The sequence below is a fragment of the Panthera uncia genome, chromosome D2 (assembly GCF_023721935.1).
Source record: "Panthera uncia isolate 11264 chromosome D2, Puncia_PCG_1.0, whole genome shotgun sequence".
Classification (NCBI taxonomy): Eukaryota; Metazoa; Chordata; class Mammalia; order Carnivora; family Felidae; genus Panthera; species Panthera uncia.
The window spans coordinates 16,025,260-16,051,395 of NC_064818.1; the positions used below are offsets into that span (position 1 = coordinate 16,025,260).

Consider the following 26,136-nt stretch of genomic DNA (forward strand, 5'->3'; position numbering starts at 1 on the left):
ACAATTCGTTGGTCTTGGCTCAGCTCTGGTCCTATCCCAGAAAGAAGATGAGTCTCCTCTCAAATATCCATGTTAGAGCAGGGAGGCAGTGATGCGGATAATTGAATGCATTGTTTCATATTTGATTTGATTTATATTTAATTTATTTAATTTATGCTGTATTGCTTTTTGCAGTAGATTTACCTCCCTAATTATGTTTTGCTCAGGCTAATATTAACATTGGTTGCATCCCTGGGGATGAACGCAATGAAATGAAAGCAATGGGGGGGGACAGAAGAATATGAATAATCTACACACCAGGCTAGTGGTTTTCAAGCTATTTTTAGTAGCAGAACTCTTTCCAACAAATGTTACATAGAACCATAATATATAAAACACGCAACAGGAGATCCGTTCTGATTGAGGGTGGGTGTCTGGCCTGGGGTACAAACGATGTCACAATGACCCCACACACTTAGTGTTCTACCATCACACTGTGGCCCCTGAGCCAGGATTCCAGGAGCAGGAATTCAAATTGAAAACCACCAAATTAGAGAAGTTAAATGTTTGCAAACAAGAGTTACATGTACCTCAATGATTAAAACTCATCCCCATGTTTGTTTCAAGCTTGTATACTGTTAATGACATTAAGAACTGTCTTCTCAGCTCCAATTACACTGTATCCTAGAAGCACATATACCGTCTCCACAAACAACGTTTTAACAAACACACGAGACCTCACTTACTCAAATGTATCTTTTGTTCAAAGCAGCTATGCTAGGAATAGGAGCGCCAAACATTTATTGAGCGCTTACTACGTACCAGGCACTTCTCCATATTCCTCACACACATTAGCATTTTAAATTCTCACAACTCCGTGAAGTAGGTACTATAACATCTACATTTTCAGACAAGAAAACTCAAAGAGAGATGTAAGTACCTTTCCCAGGGTTAACCAGCTGGTAAATGGGTCAATGATGACCCAAGCAGTTCCGCTGTCTATTCTCCTGACCGCTAGCTAACTTAACCCGTACCACCTCTCCTGGAAGCCGTTGTACTTATTCAAACATGCTCTCATTGTCCAGACTGGCGTTTAGAATCCTACTTTATTATTTTTTTATTTTTTTAATGTTTATTTTTGAGAGAGAGACAGAGCACGAGTGGGGAAGGTGCAGAGAGAGAGAGAGACACAGAATCTGAAGCAGGCTCCAGGCTCTGAGCTGTCAGCACAGAGCCTGACGCTGGGCTCGAACCCACAAACTATGAGATCATGACCTGAACCGAAGTCGGGTGCTTAACGCACTGAGCCCCTAGAATCCTATTTCAGAATTACGTTAAATTGACAATACAATCAATATCATGATTTGTGAATGCACATTATTCTTCACTCACAAACTGGTGTTTAAATCAAATGACCAAAATTCACCTTCAACACATGATGCCTCAGAAAAATCAAGACTGCTGGCAAGAATGTGCTGCAGAGAAAGCAGATCAGGGGCAGATGGGTCCGGAGCTAGTGGTGGCAAAGGGAAATCGAGGGCAAGGAGGTCAGTTTTGAGTGGATTGTGTTCCCCGCACCCCAATTCATTAGTTGGTGTCCTCATCACGGACTTTATTTAGAGACATGGTCTTTACAGAGGCGATCAAGTTAAAGCAAGGTCATTAGGGTGGGCCCTAATCCAGCATGCCTGGTGTCCTTATGAAAAGGGAGAATTCAGATACAGACAGACACACACAGAGAGGTGACCATGTGAAGACACAGGGAGAAGACAGCCATCAAAAAGTCAAGGAGAAAGGTCTCACAAGAAACTAAGACTGCCGACACCTTGATCTTAGACTTCTAGCTTCCAGAATAGTAAGACAGTGGATTTCGGTTATTTAAGCTGCCCAGTGTATGTCATACCTTGTTAAAGTCGCCCAAGAAACCTAACACAGGCGGGATTTTCAATTTTCAACTGAAATTAACACACAATGAATCATATGTATTATTAAGATCATACATACTGGGTCCAACATGAAAAAAGTCACTTCCTTATGTAGCAGCAGGCAGACAGCAGACAACATGATATCTCTTTTGTTTGCTTCAGATTAACAAATGGTTTCATGCTCTTTTTTTAATAAGTTTAAAAAAAATTTAATGTTTATTTTTTTAATTTTTTAATGTTTATTTATTTATTTTAATATTATTTATTTTTGAGAGACAGAGTGTGAGTGGGGGAGGAAGAGAGAGAGAGAGAGAGGGAGACACAGAATGTGAAGCAGGCTCCAGGCTCTGAGCTGTCAGCACAGAGCCCGATGTGGGGCTCGAACCCAGGAACCACGAGATCATGACTGGAGCCAAAGTCGGACGCTCAACCGACTGAACCACCCAGGGTGCTCCAGTATTTATTTATTTTTGAAAGAGACAACAAGAGAGAGAAAGAGAGTGGGGAAGGGGCAGAGAGAGAGGGAGACACAGAATCCGAAGCAGGCTCCAGGCTCCCAACTGTCCGCACAGAGCCCGACGTGGGGCTCAAACCCAGGAACTGCAATATCATAACCGGAGCCAAAGTCGGACGCTTAACTGACTGAGCCACCCAGGCTCCCCAAGACGGTTTCATTTTCAACCCACCCAAGTGGCAGACCGAGAGAGGTTACAGCAACAGACATATGCAGGATGTGAATGTTCTCATTGGTAGCGTGGTAACTACAGGTTTGAGGGGCAGCCATAAGAAAATTTCACATAAGAATGCCTTTGATTAAAAAAAAAAAATGATTAGGAAACCACTGGGTTAGTACAGGAGCTCACAAATAAATGCCTGAGCTTCAGGTTAGGGATGAAAAGGGGCTCCCTGAAACACTCCTGCAATATCACGGGAATGCTACTGCTGGTGTCAAAAAATATCAGTAATAAAACATTCAGTTTGGGGAGAGACAGATTGCTTTTCAGCAATAACTAGAAGGGGAAAGGGAATGGGAGTCAATCGTGGTGACTAATCTAAACAGTACAAGCCAAGACTGGTCAAGGGCCAGAAGGAGGCGTGTGCGGGAGACCCTCAGCCCAGTAATCTGGGTTCGATGACTCAGGGTGAGGAACAGTTCTAAGGAAGAACCACCTGTGCCGCTGCCACTCTGGCCCGTGGACACCGCCTCTGAAATGCCGCAAAGGCCTGTGAACTGGTCCCCGCTCCGCCCTCACCACTGATCAGCTCAGATCCTGCTCCCGTACACCCAGGGAAAGCCGAGGACCAACGCAGCCGCCTGCCACCAAATCTCTGACCGCCTCTCCCACAAGGTCCACTTCGCTGGCTCTGCCCCGCCACAGAGGCCTGACAGCTCCTCCAGTCCGCCCTGGCAGGGGTAGGGTGCAGGCCCCTCTGTCTGGACGCTCCCGCTGCCCCCTTCCATCTTACCCCCTCAGTGAGCCCAGCCTGACTACTCCATGTCAGATTGCAAATTCACATCCTCTCCTGTTTCCTCAACAACAGCATTCACTACCTCCTAACCCACTGTGCGGTCTACTTAGTTATTATGTTTATTGTTTCTGCCTTCTCCCGCTAGAAAGAAAGCTGCACAGGCGCAATGATCTTCTGTGGATGGCACATAGTGGGTGCTCGATATTTGCTCCCTGGGTGCTAATCACCTTCTTGTCTTCTTCCTAAGGAATACAGTAGTCCCTGCCTTGTTTGTGGTCCACCTTCCACGGTTCTAGTCACCGGTGGTCAACCAGTCTGGAAGCAGGCGACGCTCCTTCCGAGGTCTCGTCAGAAGGTCAATAGTACACTAACCGCTATGTCACAACACCTCCATCACCCGCCTCACTTCATCCCATCACGGAGGCATGTTTTCATGTCACGTCATCACAAGAAGGGGTGAGTGTAGTACAAGAAGATATTCTAAGAGAGAGACCACATACACATAACTTTTATCACAATACATGGTATAATTGTTCCATTTTATTATTAGTTATTGTTGTTCATTATTAGTTATTGTTGTTAATTTATAACTTAAACTTTATCATAGGTATGTATGTAGAGGAAAAAACACAATATATGTGGGGCTCAGTGATACCCACGGTCTCAGGCATCCACTGGGTGTCTTGGGACGCATCCCCATGGATAAGGGGGGCCGTGGTAGGTGAGGCCTCGTGGGAACCCTCACCTCTCTCAGAGGCACCGTCAAAGCAGGACGGTGGGAGGTTCCACCTCTGTCCTCACTTCCACTACAGTCCCAGCATCAGTGAAGATTAAAGGCCATGACTGATCTTGACTGCCCTGCTGTAGGTGGAGCTTTATATGAGGAAGAAGAGGTTTCAAACCCAGCGTCTAGGGGCACCTGGGTGGCTCAGTCGGTTGGGTGTCTGACTTCAGCTCAGGTCATGATCTCGCAGTTTGTGAGTTCGAGCCCCGCGTCGGGCTCTGTGCTGACAGCTCAGAGCCTGGAGCCTGCTTCGGATTCTGTGTCTCCCTCTCTCTCTGTCCCTCCCCCACTCATGCTCATTCTCTCTCTCTCTCTCTCAAAAATAAATAAACATAAAAAAAAAATGGGGCACCTGGGTGGCTCAGTCGGTTGAACGTCCAACTTCAGCTCAGGTCATGATTTCACAGTTCATGGGTTCAGGCCCCATGTCGGGCTCTGAGCTGTCAGCACAGAGCCTGGAGCCTGCTTCGGATTCTGTGTCTCCCTCTCTCTCTGTCCCTCCCCCGCTCATGCTCATTCTCTCTCTCTCTCTCTCTCTCTCTCTCTCTCTCTCTCTCTCTCAAAAATAAATAAACATTAAAAAAAATGGGGCGCCTGGGTAGCTCAGTCGGTTGAACGTCCGACTTTGGCTCAGGTCATGATCTCCCGGCTCGTGGGTTCAAGCCCCATGTTGGGCTCTGTGCTGACAGCTCAGAGCCTGGAACCTGCTTTGGATTCTGTGTCTCCCGCTCTCTCTCTCTGCCCCTCCCCCACTTGTGCTCTCTCTCTATCAAAAATAAATGTAAAAAAAAAATTTTAAACCCAGTGTCTGTCCGTTAAGATCTCCATCTCTTAGAACTTTTCCTAAATTCCATCTCTTAGAACTCTTGCTCTGTTTGACTTGTATCTTTTGGATAGTTTCTTTTCATCGACTGTGTATGGGCTGTACAGTTTTCCACAAAAATTCATATCTTGAAGTCCTAACCCCCACCCCCCCCCACACACACACATCTCAGAATGTGACCTTATTTGCAAATAGGATCATTGCAAATGTACTTAGTTAAGAGGAGCCTGTTAAGGGGGGCCCTGCTCCACTATAACTGGTATCCTTATAAAAAGGGGAAATTTGGACTCAAAAACACATACAGGAGGACAGTGGGGAGAGACACAGGAGAAGAACATCACCTACAAGCCAAGGAGAGAGACTTGGAACAGATCCTCCCCTCAAGGCCCTCAATAGGGCCAGCCCTGCCCATACCTTGATCTTGGACACCTAAGCACATAAACGTCTCTGTTTAAGCCACCCACCTGCGGTCCTTTGTTACGGCAGCCCTAACACACTCATGCACACTGGCATGGGGAGGGGGACGTGTGGAGAGCCAGAAGGCTGGAAGGACGGACCAGGGCTGTGCAAAGGGCACCCAGAGGTCTCAGCCTGGAGCCTGTCTCCAGCCAATGCAAATGAGTCCTCTCTGCGGCCGAGCTGCCAAGGCCAGAGGTTCACTCTGTAAAGCTCGGAGTGACAGTGCAGACAGCATCTTGCTCATCTTATTCAGAAGGCCTATCGCCACATTAGGTATCTATTTGCTTAAAGAATCCCACCCCATAGTCAAAGAGCAGCAAATAGCAGTTCACTCGCTATTTCTCCAGACTTAGGGAGGCATATCTCAAAAGCCTTTTAAAGAAACTTGAAGCTGCACCCTCTCTTAGTAATACTTTCAATACTTCCCGTAGATCCAGACATCAGAGGGCCCTGCCCTGATCCTCTCTACTCCTGGAGTGAAGCATCCACAAGGCCAAAGGTACTTGCCCATCCAGAACTGGGCCAGGCAGCCAAGACCAGAAGTGCCTTCCAGAAGAGCCTTGAGCCTGCTTCCTGCCAGGGTGTCTTCTCAAGGTGGAGCACGGCACAGGGGACACACCTATAGGCCCAAGCAGTGGTCATGCGGTGGCTACTTCGAAGGTATGGATATTTCTTGGACATGCAGGCCGAGTATCCACATGTAAAACCCATCAGAATCCCAGGGTGGAAAGATAGGGTCAGGGGGGCGTTCCCTTGGTCCCTCTTCCTCTGGGCCACAAACGTCAGGCAGGCCTGGATGAACTCCTGTGTGTTCGTGTCTTAGAGAAACTACCTCTCACTTTATGTGATATTCCTTTATTCTTTCTGCTTCCTCCTGTCATCACCACCCCTGGCACCAGCCGTGGCCCTACATGTTAGACTCACACTCAGGATGCCAAGCACATACCGGCCCCAAACATGAGCCTTTCAACCACAAACCCCATCCCTACTCTTATCTGACCCTTGCTGACTACAAGAATACTAATGATGCTCCGAGAATTCCACCACCCCACTAACTCTCTGCAAGACTTTGCACAAGTCACTTTTTCCTGGAGCTCTATTTCCTTACCTGCAAAGCGAGAAAGTTGAGCCAAGTTATATCTGAGAAACTTTCAATCCTACGATCTGAGATTCTTTTATTGTTCTGCCGTTCAAGATTCTCTTACCAACATTATTTTGTCTGCAGAGAGCCAGAGAGTCTAAAAGACACAGAGGTTATATAAAGTGCCAGAGGATGTTAGTGACAGAAGCAGAAATAGAGGCCAGACATCTGTCATTTTTCAAAGCAAGGCACGGTTTTTCAGCCCTCAGGTGCAGAAAATCTGCCGCCTATTGGCAGTCACCTGTCCATCCCTTTGCCTGGGTATACGTGGCCTGATGCTGAAGTTCCATTTTAGCAAAAAGCTCTGGGAAAGGAGGATTATCAATTTCATCTCCGAACAGCCTTCTCCCTGACCTCCTTTCTCTTTCCCCGTTCGCAATTCTATCCCTTGTGTCTTGTTTAATAAAAATAAGTTAAAGAATGAGAGATTGTTACTAAGGCAAGTTAGAAATGACATAAAGGGCAAAATGACAGCCACCCTCGCAAAGGCATTACTTGGGTCTTGAATTTAAAAAAAAAAAAAAAGTGCAAGAATCCGTTGACATTAACAACCTTGCCAATTACTGCTCTGTCCTCTAACCTCCTGTCGGGGGCAAGTGGTTAAGGAAATGACAGCAAAAACAGCTTTAGGAAATGCAAGATTTTATCTCCTTGGCCTTTTCCTTCTTTGGACCCTTCTTGCCTCACGGTTGATAATGTCACATGTCATCAGTGGGACATACCCAGGGCACAGACCAAAAAAAAAAAAAAAATGCCAAGAATTCCTCCAGACTTCAGATGATCTCGGGAAGGCACGATAGGGCACATGTACTCATCAGGAACAAGCCATTCTTTAAGTCTGTAAAAGCTATGGAGCTGGTTACCTGGAACATTTACCCTTGGGGAAGCCCTCATGGTGCAGTGGAGAGGGTTTGTGCCCAGGGGCCGAAGCTCTGGCAACCTGTGGCCACCCTTACCACCTCTGGCACAGCACATAATTTCGGGCATGCTCAGTGGCAAGGACAGGAGCATGACAGCAGTGCCTGCTCACGTGACAGACACCCATATTCGTCCTGGGGACCTTGGGAAGAATGAAGTCCAGAAAGATTTTTTAATAAACGGTTCATACAAACAACCATGACTGTATCAGCATAAGAAAACAGTTTGAGTAATCTGACAGAAATCAAGCAAATGGTTTTTTAACCAGGGTAAAGTAAATATGTGTGATATTTCCCTCTCTGCCCCAAGCAAAAGAGATTAAGTGAAAGAAATGAAGAAAAACAAGCCACAGAAACACTCCAATATTCAGTCCTTTGATTCGTTCTCTGGATATGGATGGATCTCATTAGTGACTCGTCCCCTTACTGAGTCTTTCTCTGAATTCCGGGGATCCTGTGTCTCAGCTCTAACTGAAACACTACACTCTCGAGAGTTATTGTGGTAAAGTCCGACTTCCCCAACTAACTCAGCAAACGGAGACGGAGATGTCGTATTTTGTAAGACTCTAAATTCTTAATAAAATGTATCTACGTAGCTTATGTAAGTACTCCTAAAGGGGACAGCAGAGAGAGAACGAGCAAGGATTTCCATCTTCTCGAAAAGACCTCCCGTGGTCAGTGGGGAGCTGATGCGAAGACAGGCAGCAGAGAGAACCAGGGCTAGCGCTGAATTCACTGGATTTGCAGAGCCTCGCGAATTTACTGATAGGAATAAGACGGAGCGGATGTGCGCACGCGCGTGCGCATGCGCTCCTCGCCCCCACCCTTGCCAGTTCCCGCCCCCACTGGGAGAGTGCATGACACCCCAAGAGTCACAGCTTGCCTCTGACGCCAGGTCCGTTAACAATCACATGTTTATTTCCAACTGATTAACCTGGTATTTGGCTTACCCAAATACTCCTAGTGTTAATTCAAGCAGATCGTTCAGTGCTTCTCAAACCATCTTACTCCAAATCAAAAGTGTAATTCATAGGCCAGAAGCATTTAGATTTGCAGCTATGTGTCTATCTGTAAGGGATTTTAAGCTGTCTAATGAAGAAGAAATGAGAGCGGGAGTCAAAAATATGAAAAGCCGGGGCGCCTGGGTGGCGCAGTCGGTTAAGCGTCCGACTTCAGCCAGGTCACGATCTCGCGGTCCGTGAGTTCCAGCCCCGCGTCGGGCTCTGGGCTGATGGCTCGGAGCCTGGAGCCTGTTTCCGATTCTGTGTCTCCCTCTCTCTCTCTGCCCCTCCCCCGTTCATGCTCTGTCTCTCTCTGTCCCAAAAATAAATAAAAAAAAAAATTTGGGCTATGATAAAAGTTGAAAAAAAATATGAAAAGCCTTACATTCAGATCTTAAATACTCTGCTCTTTACCCCTTCCTCTTACACACAAGGAGAAAATAAATTACCAGCCTTTCGAAGACTGGTAACCAAGTGGGCTCCACATTTTCAACTTTTATCATAGCCCAAAGGTATTTAAACATTCAAAAAATTTTCAATTCTGGGCTATAGAGCTTTTCTCCACCAAATTCCTGTCAGTCTAATCCTTAAAAACACTACAATGTGGTTCAAGGGGGAAATGAGGTTGCCTCTGGGTTTACTCTGTTAAGGGATTCAAAGGCAACTTCAGATTTCCATTTCAATCACCGTCCCCCTAATTCCAACTACTTAATAAGTGATGTCTCATTGCTTTTTTAAAGAACTACCCTGAACTGCTTGCATTTCCATTTAATATTAACATTGCAAAATGTGTGCTGTTTTCCTAAATTTATAAACATGTATACTTTCCATAACGATGAAGCTTGTCCAAAAGGTTGTACTTTCTGCTTTGGCTTTATGACGCTTTTCTGAGTCATCTTTAATTACCTGCTGTCTGTCGAAGAACAAGCATTCGCACAGTAAAGCCTGCAAAACAGTGTAAACCTTACATTTCTCTCAGGCTCTTTCAAAACCTGCTGACCAAGCAACAGATCTGTCAGATGCCTGAAACTAGAAAATATTATATATTTTATTTCCTAAAATGTTTCAATGGGTAAACTAAAGATACACACATTTTACTAAAGACTTCAAAAATAGATTGTTGATGAACGAAATGAATGAACATCAGGAAAAAAATCCAGCTGCCTAAACAAGCGACTGAATAAAAAAATCAAACACCAATATCAATACAACTCAGAGAAAACTGAAGAAATTTGACCAAAAGGATGTACAAAGTAGTCACGATAATGGCAGCCAAGACGAAGAGCTTAAGAAAAATGACCTTAATATATAAAGTGCAGGGTTTCTACAGAAACCTAGAGGTACTGTTTCGGGTTGTCCCAGCAGCCTAGGAATCAGCACAGAATGGGTTAATTAAATTAGTAATTAAATTAGTAGTTAAGAAGTGCTCTTAACTAACTAAACTGCCACCGACCAATGAGCTGGCATTTCCAACCTGGGACTATTCCCTACAGTCACTTGAAAAGGTTGTATCTGAGCAGAACTGAATTACCTTTCACTGGAAGTGCTTTCAACCTTCAGCTCAAGGTCTGAAGAACGTCTAGGGGTGTGTTAAATTAACATCAAAGGGTCAGAATGGGGAACAGTAATGTGTAACCTACAAACAGGGAAACACTCTTGGGATATGTCAGGAATAAGAAAATCAGTGGAAAGGAATAGAAGATTGTAGGAGACACTCAAGTTACAAAGAAGTTAAGTACACAACAGTTCTCAAGGTGATCATCACGGAAAATAAAACATTGAAACTGACCAGAAGAGAAACTTTTAAAATAGGCCACATGCATTCAGGTATGCGAGAGATGGCTCACAATCGCAATAATAGGAGAACTGGCTGCAATCACTTTAAAATTATTATCTCCCATCGTTAAGAATCCCTGGGGTTCTAGCTGAAAATAGTTACTCTGATCGCTAAATTACAGAAGAGGAATGGATAAGTCTACAAATTACAAGCCTCCCAAGAAGAGCCACCTAAGTGACGACCGACATTGTAAATTCCTTGAAGGAAACAAAGCACAGAGATAGAAAATCATACTAAACTTAATCTAGCACAAAATGAAGTTTTTTTAAAAATATCTGTACGTAAGGGGAGATTCCTCCCCTGAACTTCTCAAATACACTCAACAAACACAGAGTTTTTTGTCTTCTTGGAGTGAGTGGCCACTGCACCCACCCAGAGAGGTGGTAGTTTCCTTCAAACCCTTTCCTTCTTTTCCAACCCCTTCCTTCTCTTCCAAGTTGTGATGGGTATACTTTTCTCATTGCATGTAATGATGACCTTCCAAAGGACACAGGGGTTGACAGCGGTGAGTTGCATTCCAAACTCTGAGCAGTAGCTACAATGTGGGTTTGGGTTCTAGCCCGCGTCTAGTGACATGCTGGTCATTAGCACTGACTTGCTGAGAAAAGACAGAACTTGAACACCGTGCCCCGCAGATGGTCACAGTCTGCAGGGAACCTGGCAGGGGAACTCATCTGGGGGCCATTAGAAACAGAATGACTGTGTTTTCAAACTTAATCAGTCTTAGCTGTCTTAGCTGATTTCACAAAATCTTAAAGTGCAAAAGTGTTCTAGATCCACAAGGAACCTTCAACATTGGCTGGTTCAAATCTTCATTTTATAAACAGGACTTCCAGTGCCTGGAGGGCCAGGACTGGCTCCTTGCCCTCTCTGACCTGAAGCAGTTGGTTGCCTATGTGCAGAGAGCTGTTTGCTCTGATCCCTCTCAGGTGACACCAGGTGATCTGTGGGGCAGAGAGACAACCATCACCAGTCTGGAATGACATCCATTCTCTTTTTACTTGGACCCACGGACCCATGCCCTGGCTAGCCAGACTTCTCTCCATTGCCTGCCTGGGCACTGGGCTCAAAGCCCCAGTCTCTCCTGGGCTGTCAGTGTTAACCATCTCTCTCCCAGTCCCGCTATATCAAAGGTTGGCCAAAGATGTCAGAACACTGCTGCTGTGTGAATTGGGACCCTCAGCAGCCTCATATGCAAAATGCGCATAAAACGAATATATTGTCCAATATGTCTTACAGAGTCACAGTGAACAAGATTAGCATTCTGTAAACACCAGCAATGTTAAAATTAATGTGTGATGATGATTACAGGTCTAAGTAAGAAAGAAAGACATGATAGATATGAGATTTGAAAGGCACACCTACAGAGCAGTCCCAAACAGTGATGACACTGCTTTAGACACACTGCTACAAGGACACATCAATCTTGATTTGCTACTGTGCCACCAACTCAATGCACCAACTGTCTGGAAAAATATTCCGTGTCTCAGCAATTCCTGGGGAAAGCAAGGCGTATGCCTTACAATAAAGAAAGAAAAGTCAGAATCTCCTGAACAGCAGTTCTAGCAACAACAGAGCCACCATTGCCAGAGGACTTCTTTTTTCTTTCTTTCTTTCTTTTCTTTCTTTCTTTCTTTCTTTCTTTCTTTCTTTCTTTCTTTTTTTCTTTCTTTCTTTCTCTTTCTTTCTCGCTTTCTTTTTTTAGAGAGAGAACAGAAGAGAAGGGCAGAGGGGGGCAGAGAGACCGAATCTTAAGCAGGCTCCGTGCTCAGTGCAGAGCCCTACATGGGGCTCGATCCCATGACCCTGGGATCATGACCTGAGCTGAAATCAAGAGTCGGAAGCTCAACTGACTGAGTCACCCAGGCGCCCCTGCCGAATGATTTCTAATGGATTAGTTCCATACAGCCACTGCTTTTGACAGACCTATCAGGTGACGACAGACAGAGGCAGAGAAGGAAGAAAAACAAAGACCAGACGGAGAGACTGAAGAACGCAGCCACTCAAATGGAGAGAGGCTGGGAGACCTGAGGGGCTCTCCTGAAGCGTCCGTGCTGCCCCACTTTGGGGCCACCTCACGCAACCGCCCCAGCACACAGGGACGCACAGCCGCCTCCCTGTACACACTCTAGGGATCCACCATGCTCCTCCTGGAAGGAGGCTGTTTTCCAATCCAGGCCTTGCTGTTCACTGTGTCTCCTCACTCTGGTAAGAAATGTATCTGAGGGGAAAGTGGGACTATTGATTTTTTTTTTTTTCCCCAGTCGATTGTGAACCGCTGAATTTCACTATGTCAAGTCTGTCTTGAAAGGAACCGTGATATCGGCCTGGGCTGCTCACCGTGGACTGGGCAACAGGGATGTAACCCGAATGCCCGAGCTCCTGAACCGTCTGCCACCCTCACTGGAAAGCCCAGAGCGCTACACGACAGGGAGGAGAGAGCAGCCCCGGCTTGCCGCCCACAGCCCGTGCTGCCCAGTCACGCTGACTGAGGTCCTGGGTGCACCAAGGTCCAGCCAGCCGCCCTGCAACCAGGGGTTGAGTTCGTTTCATAGTTTGTGCCAATGGTTTGTAAAACGATGTGACACATTTCTTCCAAATGCGCGAGAAACAATTCATCCATGAGCTTCCAGGACACATTTCACGTGAAGCATGAAAAATTCCAGGAGCTGAGGAATGAAGAACTCGACCACAGGCTAATAGGAGCCAGCCACGAGGATCTAAAGAATGTTAGGAAGTACCGTACGCAGCCCTCATCTCTATTGTTATCACTTGTGATTATTCCTACGTTGCTTTATAGTTGGCCACATGCTGCTGGCCAGGGTCACAGCCCGACTCTTCCCTGGTGTGCAAGGCACACAGAACTACAAAGGCCGGGGGGCTGAGCTAATGGCACTGGAGAGAGATGAGCTGTAAGTCGTGACCTTCCTCACTTTATGCCAAACAAACAGATGGAAACTCACACCCCACGTGCAGGGATGTGGCTCAAGGAAAACCCCAGAACCTGTCACATCCTTCCTCTCTGTGTCCCCATCCTTCTCCCCACCCACACCCCTCACATCCAATCCCATTAGCGATAATGGGAGTGGAGTCTGTATGGGATGGAATGAGAAGGGATGGTTAATGTGGACAGAGAATCAAGCTCACTGGATAAAAGACATCCATATAGACCTCTCCCAGTAAAGGAAATTTACAAGGGAAGACAAGGAGTATGTTTTAAGGGTTGGAATCCCGGGAATAAAGGAATTTCGGATGAACATATCTTTCCGGTGGCCCCTGTCCTGTATACATCCCTGCTCTGTCAGCTTCCACACTGTGGAGTCTCTGATTCCCAGGGCCTTAAAAATGTTCCTTGACCACTGAAGGAAAACCATTTTTGTTGGCTCTATCGAAAGGCAGCTAGGATACCTCTGAGAAAGCAGCTCTTCATTCCATCCTAAGATATTTGATCCAAAACGCAGACAGAAAATTCAGAGGTCCGCTTTGATTTCTATTAGAATGTCCAAATAAAAGCCACTGGGTCTCTGGTCCCCAGCATACAACCTTCTACTTCCAGTCCTTCCCTGACATCCTCCAGATGATTCCCAACAAGCAACGCTCAGAAACAATGGCGCCATGCAAGCACGCAGTCTCCACCAGTGATTTTCTCAGAAATGCCGATTGCTATCCTAGTTCCTTTTCAAGCTGAATGTGTAGTTTATCCAGGAAAGAAGCATATCCTTCCCTTTGAACTTGCACATTACTGAGTTGAGTAAATCAGAAACAGCTTCTTCCCAGACAGCACCCTGCGTTCTGAGCTGGTCTCTATGAAAAATCTTCACCAGTGATGATAACGGCTGTGATGTTGAGTGGTCTGTTTCTCCAGATATTTGTAACAATACCAGTCGCTACACCTTGTCTTCGTAAGACTTCAAGATTGGCCTATTTCACACTTTGTCAGCATCTCCCCATCTGGCCTAAGAAGAAACTCTTCTCATAAAAAACAAAAATGTTTGTCAACAAAGCTACTGATGCACGGAAGATCCATTCTTCTGGCTGGGGTTCCTATGAGATATGCCCACCCCCCCAACCCCACCCAAGTCAACATCTTCTAAAAGAAAACCAGTATCTCATAGGAAAAACTAAGTTAACAGGATCATGCACAATTAGTTAAAAATACTAGACCAAGCACTCTCTGATCTATGAAGCCATATGACTGCACACTGGCTCCTTTCAACTTCTCCATTTCTGGGAGTCCATGCTGCAGCCCATCAGCTTGGAAAAGGTGTGTCTTCCTTCTTAAATGGAAAGCCCACATAATAACAATGATTTTTCCAGTTAATATTTTTGGCCAGGAACAGCGTGAAGCCTCACCTCCCTAGTGTGGAAGAAAGGAAGCTGATGGGTCAAAACCTGTACCTACACACCCCAAACTGCCCTAAGGCAGGGAGGAGCCTGCCTGTACCTCTGAGTAAATAAAGGAGATGCCAAGGGTCATCCAGATTATGTGATGCCCCAGGGTGGTCACCCTCCAGCAACACAAAACTCCGCTCAGTGCCGGCAGTGCTCTGAGCTCCTGATGAACATCCCAGGCTGAGAACTTGGGCAGAATAACAGACTAGAAATGAGAAGATCCAAGCTAGGGGCCCTGCTCTATCAGCCTACTGTACCATGGGGATCCTCGTTTTACACGAAGAGAAATAACTTCCTTGGAGCTCTGGAAAGAGACTGTCTTTTATTGGTTCGGATGCCACGGCCGCTGTGGATGTATACAAGGTCTCTTAGCAGCTGCATCACCAGGAAAACTTCTGGAGTTTTTGCATCTTCGTCTGTAAAACGCCGACAAGGAGGGTGGCCCGCCTGCCAAACCGGGCTACTCTGATCGCCACGAGTTAGTGTGTGAGAAAGCACGCCCTCTGCATCTCTGTACAGGCCCAGGACACACCCGCAAGGGTGCTGCCCATGAATTCAGCTCAAAACACAGAGGCTTTGTGCCACACTGCAGCAGATTCTAAGTTAAGCACGCCCCAGCTCCGTCCCGCAAAGAGTCATCAGCTTGTGGGAGAGAGGAGAGGCATATAAGAAACCTCTGTGCTGTTAAAAGCAAAAGGAGAAATAAGTAGGACACATCTGGATGGCAGGACCAAAAAGGGATCATTTTAAGTCTCACATGTAAATATATGCATGTGTAAAGAGAATAATAAATTCGCATGGATATTTCATCTTATGCATTACACATGATACATGCATATAATGTATAATACAATGCACGTGTTACTATGGGCATACGGATGATATGTGACATACAAAGTATATACTATACATATTATATAGACTTGCACCTACGTATGTGTATGTACGTGTGTGTGTGTGTGTGTGTGTGTGTGTGTGTGGACACATAAAGATGTAGAATGACTTCCACAGGAAGCAGGAGTGGGAAAGATCCTTACAGGCTGAGGCAATAGTATAAGGATACATATGAAGGTGCAGAGAGAGAGCACATGGCATAGTCAGTGGTCAGTTTCCTTTAGTTGAAATTTGGCAACAATCCAAATCTCTTCTCCTTCTCCGTGGGCATGAGTTAGATTTCTGAAGGGAAGTATTAGGGCTGGAAGGGGTCCTGAGCACCTCCCTAGAACAGCATCCGGAGCTGGCTTTTCTTGGCTGGATAGGATGTGATACGTGTATAAGAGGGGACCGTTATTCACTGAATAGTCTAAGACACATTGGGACAGGAAGTTTGAAGGCCTTCAGGAGCCTGAAATCCCATAATAAAAATGACAAGTGGAGGAGCACCTGGGTGGCCCAGTCAGTTGAGCTTCCGACTTTGGCTCAGGTCATGATCTTACAGTTCATGAGTTCAAGCCCCACATCGGGCTCTCTGCTGTCAGCACAGAGTCTGCTTGGAATCCTCTGTTTCCCCTCTCTCTCTGCCCCTCCCCTGCTCATGCTCTCTCTCCTTCTCTCTCAAAATTAAATAAATATTTAAAAAATAAGTTTTAAAAAATGACAAATGCCTGGGTGGCTCAGCCAGTTGAGTGTCTGACTCTTGATTTCAGCTCAGGTCATGATCCCAGGGTCGTGGGATCAAGCCCCGTGCCAGGCTCTGTGCTGAGCCTGAAGCCTGCTTAAGATTCTCTCTCTCTCTCTCTTTCTCTCTCTTTCTCCCTCTGCCCCCCTCCCCAGTTGCACTTTCTCTCTATATATAAAAAAATAAAAAATGTTTAAAATATTTAGGAAAAAAAACCGACAAGTGGTAACCATAGTAAACTGCTATAAAAGCTTTATATGTGTTAGCAGCTGGTCCACATAACAGCCCTGTAACGTAGGTGTTATTATTATCATCCCCTCCCCCAAATAACAAAGGATTCTAGCTGCCACGTGGCTGAGTGAGGATAATCAGATGGCGGAGTCCATGTTCTCAGCCACGACAGGTGGTTAGTTTTACGAAGCACTGTCTTTGGCGAACCAACGAAGCAGAACACGAATCGCCCCCTTGCTCGACACCCACAGCACTTGCAGACCTCACTACCCAGCTGCATACTCATCCAGGCACTCCTCGGCTTTTTATCTAAAGCACATGGATGTGCGAGTTCTGTCTTTCACCAAAATAGGAACATGACATTGAAGTATAAGACAGTGAAGTGCCTCTTGTGGGCACTGCACAATACAGAATACAGGCAAGATTCTCACTCCACAGGAAACAGATAGGAAACTCGGCTGAGAAGGAACAGACAGCAGCTTAAGTATCAATTTTGCCTCTTATTGCGACTTCCGGCAAATTGCTAACCTTGAACTTTGTTTTCCTCATCTATAAAGTAAATATGATAATAGAAGCAACTCATAAAGCTTAGCACGATGCCTGGCAAAGAGTAAGCGCTCAATAAATGCTAGCTATTATTAACAACCATGCATTCTTCCTGACGGAAACACTGTCATTGACTGAGCTTCCCCCTCTTAACGGCTCAGCCCCCGCCCTCAGGGAGAGTATAGTTCACCTCTCTTCAGATGATTGTCCTCAGCCAAGACTGGCATCAGAATCTCCAACAGACCTCAAAGGGAGAGAAGATGCCCCTGGGGATAACTTAGTACACAGTAGAATGGGAAGGAATATGGGCATTTAGTAGGTTGGGTTGCTGGCCAGGTTGTAAAATACCTCGAAAACTCAGGTCTGTCCCACACAATGAAGAATTCTCCTGTTCAAAATCATGATAGTGCTTCTGCTGAAAAACTACAGCCCTGCTCAGAAAATTCTTGTGTATGAGGGACAGCAGGCAACATCAATCCCATAAACAGGTCAAGGAGGCGAGTGATCCAAAGTCAGTTAGGAAATCAATACCTCCTTACGGCGTCAGGTGGTTCTGCATGGAGGGGAATCTGGTTGGCTAAGGCCAGGGTGTCCTGCAAGGCCTTGCTGACCTCCTGCAGCTCGCCCAGGGACAGCCTGCCCACCAGGGCGGCCAGGTCGCAGCCCTGCCACGGGAGCAGCCGCTCTTGTTCTTCTATTTCCCTTCTCAGTTGCTCATCTTTTGCTTCCAGCACAGACATTCTTGCTTGGAGAGCTTCGATTTCTTTCTGTAGAAAGCGGAGAAACCAGATTTTATAAGTTAACCCTGCTCGTGGCAAACCGCTCTGCTGGTAATGAGTCCGTCAAATGAAAGTCAGCCATATGCATGAGAGCCATGAAACTCCCCTTCTGAGCCGGGCAGATTTTTGGAGGTTTGCTGAAGCGGAAAAATCACGCCAGCTTTGTATTTCTGATTAGTTGGCATAAGGAAAAACATTCTCTCCCAAGTATTAAATAACTATGGGGGGTGAGCCAGGAATTTGACTTGGAAGAACCAAGCAGATACATAAATGACTTACTTCCTTTCGGGCAGAAGAGCTACAACACAGACCAGCAAATGTCATGTGCTTGAGGTACGAGCTAACAGGTAACACAGGTCACAGACCGAAAAAGAAAAGCAGACAGTCCTTGGTCGGTCTGTCCCCAACCATGAAAAGTTAGTGTGTAGAGAAAGATTAAAAATCACAATTTCCTGGGGCGCCAGGGTGGCCCAGTCGGTTGAGCTTCCGACTTCAGCTCAGGTCGTGATCTCGCGGTCCGTGAGTTCAAGCCCTGCGTTGGGCTCTGTGCTGACAGCTCAGAGCCTGAAGCCTGCTTCGGATTCTGTGTCTCCCTCTCTCTCTGCCCCTCCCCCACTCACGCTCTGTCTCTCTCTGTTTCTCAAAAATGAATAAATGTTAAAAAAAAAAATTTTTTTTTTAAATCACAATTTCCTAAGTCTACAAGATTGAAAGAGCAAAGGGATGCTGCAGATAGTCTGATGCAGTCTAAGGTTCATAAAAAATATTAAGTAAGTTTAATTTCCACTAATATAGCAAACCAAAATCCAAAGAATCTATAGAGTATCATCCACTCTTGAGGTCAAAGAAGAAAACAAGCAGCAGGCAGCTGAACACACATTGTGTGCACAGTGTTAGAGCACATAATCATCTCACAGCGCACGGTGTTCTGAATTTAAAGTGAGGCTCTTTCCGTCACCACCCTCCCATGATGTGTGCATGGGTTTCTGGCTGATAAGAGCAGAGCGCTAATCCTGGGCGCCTCCCCAGCTCTTATCCACATTGTCTTAAACCCAAGCTACAGATCACCTACAATTGCAACCTCCTGACCCCACTTCCAGTAGGGGGTGGGGGATAGACTCTGAGGCGGAGCTGAAGATCCACCCCTAAGACACGCTAAGAAGAAGACAATGTGTGTCTCCATTGGTCCCACACTACAGTATTATTGCCATTGTTTCCCAGTTAAACTCCCCAACTCCGCCTCTGCCCAAACCCTGTTCCTTTCTTTCTTTCTTCTTTTTAAACTGTGGTAAATACATGTAACATAAAATTCACCACCTTAATCATCTCGTTAAGATTTTTTTTGAAGTTTATTTATTTATTTTGAGGGGGAGAGTGGGGGAGAGACAGGGTGAGTAGGGGAGGGACAGAGAGAGAGGGAGAAAGAGAATCCCAAGCAGGCTCTGCACTGTCCACATGGAGCCCAATGCAGGGCTCGAACCCACAAAACCGTGAGATCATGACCTGAGCCAAAATTCCAGGCTCCCCATCTTAACCACTTTTAATGCCAGTTCCGTGGTACTGAGTACATTCACACTGCTCTGCGACGACTGCCGCTGTCTGTCCAAGAACTCGTTTCATCTTATAAACCAGAACTCTGTCCCCATTAAACTCCAGCTCCCCATTACCCTGCCTTCCCCCAACCCTTGGCAACCACCCTTCTACTTTCTGTGTCTATGAATCTCTAGAAACCTCATAGAAGTAGAATCAGAGTATTTGTCCTTTTGCTTATTTCACTTAGCATCATGTCCTCAAGGTTCATCCAAGTTGCACCATGTGTCAGAATTGCCTTCCTTCTTAAGTCTGTACAATAGTCCATTGTGTGGATGTACCACATTTGATTTATCCACTCACCTACAGAGGGACACCTTTTGGCTATCGTGAATAACGCTGCTATGGACATCTCTTTGAGGCCCTGATTTCAATTCCTTTGGGCATCTACCCAGAAGTAGAATTGCTTCATTGTGTGGTAATTCTATTTTTTTTTTTGATGTTTATTTATTTATTTTGAGAAAGAGCACCAGCAGAGAAGAGGCACACAAAGGGGGGGTGGGGGGGGGGCGGAGAGGATCCCAAGCAGGCTCCAGGCTCAGTGTGGAGTCCTATGTGGGGCTCGATCCCCTGACCACAGCATCACGACCTGAGCAGATATCAAGAGTCAAACACTCAAAAGACTGAGCCATCCAGGTGCCACAGTAATTCTATTTTTAATGCTCTGAAGACTCACTGTGCTTTTTCACAGTGGCCCTATGCCCTATTCTTTGTTTTTTAATTTATTTTTTAAAATTTGCATCCAAGTTAGTTAGCATATAGTGCAATAATGATTTCAGGAGTAGAATCCGGTGATTCATCCCCTACGTATAACACCCAGTGCTCACCCCAGCAAGTGTCCTCCTTAATGCCCATCACCCATTTGGCCCATCTCTGTATCCAAAACCCCTCCAGCAACCCTCAGTTCTCTGCATTTAGGAGTCTCTTATGTTTCGCCCCCTCCCTGTTTTTGTATTATTTTTCCCTCCCTTCCCCTATCTTCATCTGGTTTGTATCTTAAATTCCATGAGTGAAGTCATATGATATTTGTCTTTGACTAATTTCACTTAGCATAATACACTTCAGTTCCATCCATGCTGTTGAAAATGGCAAGATTTCATTTTTTTTGACTCCCGAGTAATACTCCATTGTGTGTGTGTACACATACACACACACACCCCACATCTTCTTTATCCATTCATCCATCGATTGACACATAGGCTCTTTCCATACTTGGGCTACTGTTGATGGTGCTGCTATAACCATTGGGGTGCATGTGCCCCTTAGAAACAGCACACCTGTATCCCTTGGGTAAGTACCTAGTAGAGCAGTTGCTGGGTTGTAGGGTAGTTCTATCTTTAATTTTTTGAGGGACCCCCATACTGTTTTCCAGAATGGCTTCACCAGTTTGCATTCCCACCAGCAGTGCAAACGGCCCACACCCTATTCTTAACACAGAAGTCAAAGTGATTTTTTAAAATGGGATCAGATTATGTCACTTCACTGCTTAGAACCCTCCAATGGCTCCACATTCCAGTCAGAGAGAAGCTCAAGTGATTACAAAGGTGTGCAAGGCCCTGCAAGATCCCTTTTCTCCCTGACCTTCTCCTCCACCATTCTATCCTAGCCTGGCCTCCTGGCTGCCCTTTGCATACAGGAGGCACATCCACACTGCAGGCTTCACATGGCTGTTCCCTCTGCTTTAATCTCACTGTTCAATGAGTTGACCTTAGCCTACGCATGATAGCTCTTACCACCCTACAACAGGGTAAGTAGATAATTTAGGTATTTATCATGTTTGCCATTTCTTATGTATCTCCCCATGCCCCCCCCCCACTAGAACATCAACTTCATCCTAAGCATTCAATCCTAAGCATTTCAAACAGTATCTGGCACAGAGGCGGCATTCAAATACCTGCTGAATGAATATCCACCTCTCCCCCAGAGTTCTGCCAAGAACATTCCCTTCAAACACTAAGTATCCTGAGCTAAAATTATTTTCTGTACACTCTGACATCAGCAGGAATTATGTAGACCGTTAACTGATACATATTCTTCAAAACAAAAACAAGATTTCACATTTTCACCTGAAATTTTGTGGTAATGCTCACTGAATATATAAGCATTCAGTTTATTGGAGAATATTTTCAAATTGTGATGACTTTTGCTTCCCTTTGCCACCTTGCTATTTTGGGGACCTGGGTGGGCAAACTCAGATAACAAGAATACCCTGCATGAGGGAGTGGGGATGGGAGGAGGGCGGTCCAGTAACTTGCCCAAGCCCCATAAACTGATCTAAATTCATTCTGTTATTTAGAGCCTAAACCAAGATTAACTCTCGGGTATTAAAGACCCATGCTCTTTCTGGAAGTCCAGATACCTTCAATGGATGCTTCCTTCTTGTTCCCCATTCCTGCCTCAAAGCCTCCAGGTTCTAGCAGGTGTGGACCCAGCTTTAAGGTGGGGGTAGAGGAGCTTTCAACCTCCTGATTGCCTCTTGCCTTTAAGTCAGTGCTGCTCCAAGACTTCTAGCCCCTGGCCAACTGCTCTGGGCCAACCTGGACATGCAATGCCCGCCAGCTTTTCCCAGACATGCCAGCCTGCCCAGTCCCTACTTACAACTCTGCCCTCTAACAGTTGCTCCTTACAGTCCTAACTAGATACGATTTTCCATAAAGGATTTTCATAGCACGGATTTCTTCCTGCTTTTCAAAAGAACCTCGTAAAGGTCAAAATGATAAGAGGTGACAAATTGGCCTGGCAGACAAGGAAAGCGTATTCAAAAGGTAATGAGGAATATCGAAAACAGGCACAAACACCACTGAGCTTTCAAACCCCTAGTAGGTAATGAGATTCCTACAAGCCCTCCAGCCATCTCCACCCATCTCTCCCTTTTGTACTTCACGGGTGGACGGCCAAAGCTCTAATTGCTACATTCAAGCAAAGCAAAGATCCGCCCTGCCCCATGTGGCTTAAATGGGTAAGAAAAATGCTGGCCCATTTCCTGAAGATTCTTCTTCACCTGCTTACCTGCAGCTGCTGCTTTTCTTGAAGAAGCCAGTCTCGTCTGGTGATGGACACATGCAGGGCGTCCTGGGCAGTGGGTTCGAACCGCTTTGGCTCCATTCTGAGCAGGGCTTGGGCGCCGTCACTGCTGGCCCTTAAAGTAAAACGTGCATATTGGTACAGAGGTAGAGAAGCTGAAATCCCCAGATCTACAAAATGTTGAGAGAAAGAAATTTCAGGGGCACCCGGGTGGCTCAGTCAGTTGAGCGTCCAACTCTTGATTTCAGCTCAGGTCATGATCCCAGGGTCGTGGGATCGAGCCCTGCCTCGGGCTCTGCGCTCAGGGTGTAGCCTGCTTGGGATTCTCTCTCTCTCTCTCTCTCTCTCTCTCTCTTGCTTTCTCTCTCCCCACCCCACCTCCCCTGCTCATGCTCTCTCTTTCTCTCACTCTAAAACTTAAAAAAAAGAGAGAGAGAGAGAGAAATTTCACCAAGTGGCCACCAGCTGTTCTCACACTTAGCCAGGTCATAGGGATGAGGTCCCTAATGTAAGTTTCTGTTTTAATTACAATCTGTTGGGGCTTTTGCTTTTTCACCCATAGCCAGACTGTTTTACACCTGCATCGTCCAGTACCATGGCCCCTAGTCTCGTGTGCTATGTGCTGAAATTGTAAAATACGCCCCAGATATTTTTGTTTTTTAATTAGGCTCCATGTCCAACATGGGGCTCAAACTCAAGACCTTGACAAAATCAAGAGTTGCAGGCTTTACCGACTGAACCAGACAGGCACCCCCACGCCAGATTTTAAAGACTTAAAGAGGGCAAAAATATCTCAATATTTTTTGTGCATTACAGGTTGGAATGCTAATATTTTCAATGTATTGGGTTGCATTAAATATTTTGTAAAATTAATTTCACCTGTTTCTTCTTCTATTTAGTGTGGCTACTGGATAATCTGAAATCGTGCCTGTGGTTTGCATTATGGTTTTTTTTTTTTTTTAATTTTTTTTTTCAACGTTTTTTATTTATTTTTGGGACAGAGAGAGACAGAGCATGAACGGGGGGGGGGCAGAGAGAGGGAGACACAGAATCGGAAACAGGCTCCAGGCTCCGAGCCATCAGCCCAGAGCCTGACGCGGGGCTCGAACTCACGGACCGCGAGATCGTGACCTGGCTGAAGTCGGACGCTTAACCGACTGCGCCATCCAGGCGCCCCTGCATTATGTTTTATTGGACAGCACTGACTTGATCGTCCAGAGCCAAATTCCAGGCTGTGGAGATTAAGAAGAGGTATGACTGGCTTGCAGATGCCTGGGTCAGAGCTTCTCAGAAAAGGTTTGCAAAAAGACTGTCAAAACCCACTTAAAATCTGGCTCTGTGTCTTTTTCCTGCAGGAGTTGACACATTTGGTCAAAGCTGGGGGAAATGCAGCATAGGCTTGAGCTCATGCTGGTGAGTTGCCTTTGTAAGGGTCTTGCAGGCATTTGTCCTTAAAGGATGACAAATTCGTCCTTAAAGTATTCAATTTCTGGCTCAATGCAGTTGGACAGAAAAAAATATATATACCCTAAGTGAAAACCCATGTCAACCATTCAAGGAGGCTACGGTCTAGGAAAACACCACCAACTACAATTAAAAGGCAAACAACAAGCTGGGGAAAATATTGCCAGTCAGGAATCAGAAAAGGGAAAAATATTGCTAATTTCAAGAGTTCTATCAAACCAAGAAGAATAAAGACGAACACGTCGATCAGAAATTCAAACAAAGGAATTACAAAGAGTCAAGGAAAATGTTTACCATCAAAAATACTTTTCAGTGCAAATTCACACAACATAAAATATCATTTTTCACCTAACTGGCAAAGGTTTCCGGGAACCATGATTGTTTGGTGAGGGAAGGGAATAAGAATTTAGCATAAAATATAATATAACTTGGATCCTATATTCCCACTCCTAAGAATTCATCATATGTAAATGATCACAGATGTGCACAAAGATTGGCTGCAAAAATACATTTTTTAGGGGCGCCTGGGTGGCTCAGTCGGTTAGGCGTCCGACTTCAGCTCAGGTCACGATCTCGCGGTCCGTGAGTTCGAGACCCACGTCGGGCTCTGGGTTGATGGCTCAGAGCCTGGAGCCTGCTTCCGATTCTGTGTCTCCCTCTCTCTCTGCCCCTTCCCCGTTCATGCTCTGTCTCTCTCTGTCTCAAAAATAAATAAAAGTTTAAAAAAAATACATTTTTTAATAGCCCAAAACTGAACACACACAATTGTACCCCAAACGAGGACCAGAGCAGTCAACAACGGCAGTCACTCTGCGCAGCCACTAAAATTAGGTCACCAAAGAAGATGTAACCCCATGGAAAATGATCACTTTTTTCAAAGCAGCTATTATGGTAATATGTATACTATGAAACAACTATTGTAAGGAAAAAAAAAACTCATGTATATAAAAGATAAGGAAAATACCCACCAAAATGTTATCAGCTCTCACCTCTGAGTGGTGGAATTTCTTCTTTTGGCCAATCTTTGATTTTCTAAGTTTTCTCTAGTAAGCGTATGTTATTTTTAACACCATAACGGAAATGTTTTCTACCACATACACTAAGTAGCTACACTGTTTACTTAAATATTTTAACATAGCCAACCTGTCTGTTGTAGCCCTTGGACAAAACAGACATGTCTGTGTTTGAAATCAATCACATTTCATACATTAATGATCAAGGGCGTCATCCCCTGTGGGAAAGCAGGTATCAATACCTTCAGACAGTCGAAGGCATAAAGTACACCCGTCCCCTCCCTCGGGAGATCCTTCCAGAGAGCTGTACCTAGCCTGCACATGCATACCGACTTCAGGATTCAGCAAGTAGGAGCACAAAGCTGCATGTTCTCATCTGTGCATGCACACAGGGTCTCAGTCCCTCCACGTTTCTCGGAAAGAAAACAACTCATTGTTTTTAGATTCCATTTATGAGTGGAATTACATGGTGTTTGTCTTTCTTAGTCTAGTTTATTTCCCTTATTTCACTTAGCATAATACCCTCTAGGTCCATCCATTGTCCCAAATGGCACAGTGTCGTTCTTTTTTATGGCTGTATAATATTCCACCATGTATATGCACATGCACATGTGCCACGTTTTCCTTATCCATTTGTCTCCTGACGGACTCTGAGGTTGCTTCCATGTCTTAGCCACTGTAAATAATGCTGCAATAAACAGAGGGATGCATGTATCTTTTTAAATTAGTATTTTCATCTTCTCTGGGTAAATATTCAATGAATAGACAAAAACCAGAATACGACCTATGAATACAGAGAACAAACTGATGGTTGCCAGAACGTTGGGAGTGGGGGGTTGGGTGAAATGGGTGATAAGGAGATACAGGCTTCCAGTTCCGGAATGAGTAAGTCACCAGAATAAAAGGCACAGCCCAAGGAACAGAGTCAATGATATTGTCACAGCCATGGAACAAGACACATGGTAGCTACACTTGTGGTGAACACAGCATACAGTATAAACTTGTCAAATCACTAAGTTGTATACCTGAACTAATGTAACAGTGTGTGTCAGCTATATTCAAAAAGGAAGGAAGGAAGGAAGGAAGGAAGGAAGGAAGGAAGGAAGGAAGGAAGAGGAATGGGGGGAGGGAGGAAGGAAGGAA

At 45.4% G+C, this 26,136-nt stretch overlaps 1 protein-coding gene across 1 annotated transcript in view; it reads right to left on the reverse strand.

The window, feature by feature from the left end:
* Nucleotides 1-26,136, reverse strand: part of DISC1 (DISC1 scaffold protein) — a 329,162-nt gene that overhangs the window by 194,619 nt on the left and 108,407 nt on the right. Inside the window, exons 5-6 of the mRNA XM_049645005.1 lie at nucleotides 22,502-22,631; nucleotides 17,655-17,890 (exon numbers count right to left, since the gene is read on the reverse strand). Coding sequence (XP_049500962.1) covers nucleotides 17,655-17,890; nucleotides 22,502-22,631 — 366 coding nt within the window. The remainder of the gene's footprint in view (nucleotides 1-17,654; nucleotides 17,891-22,501; nucleotides 22,632-26,136) is intronic.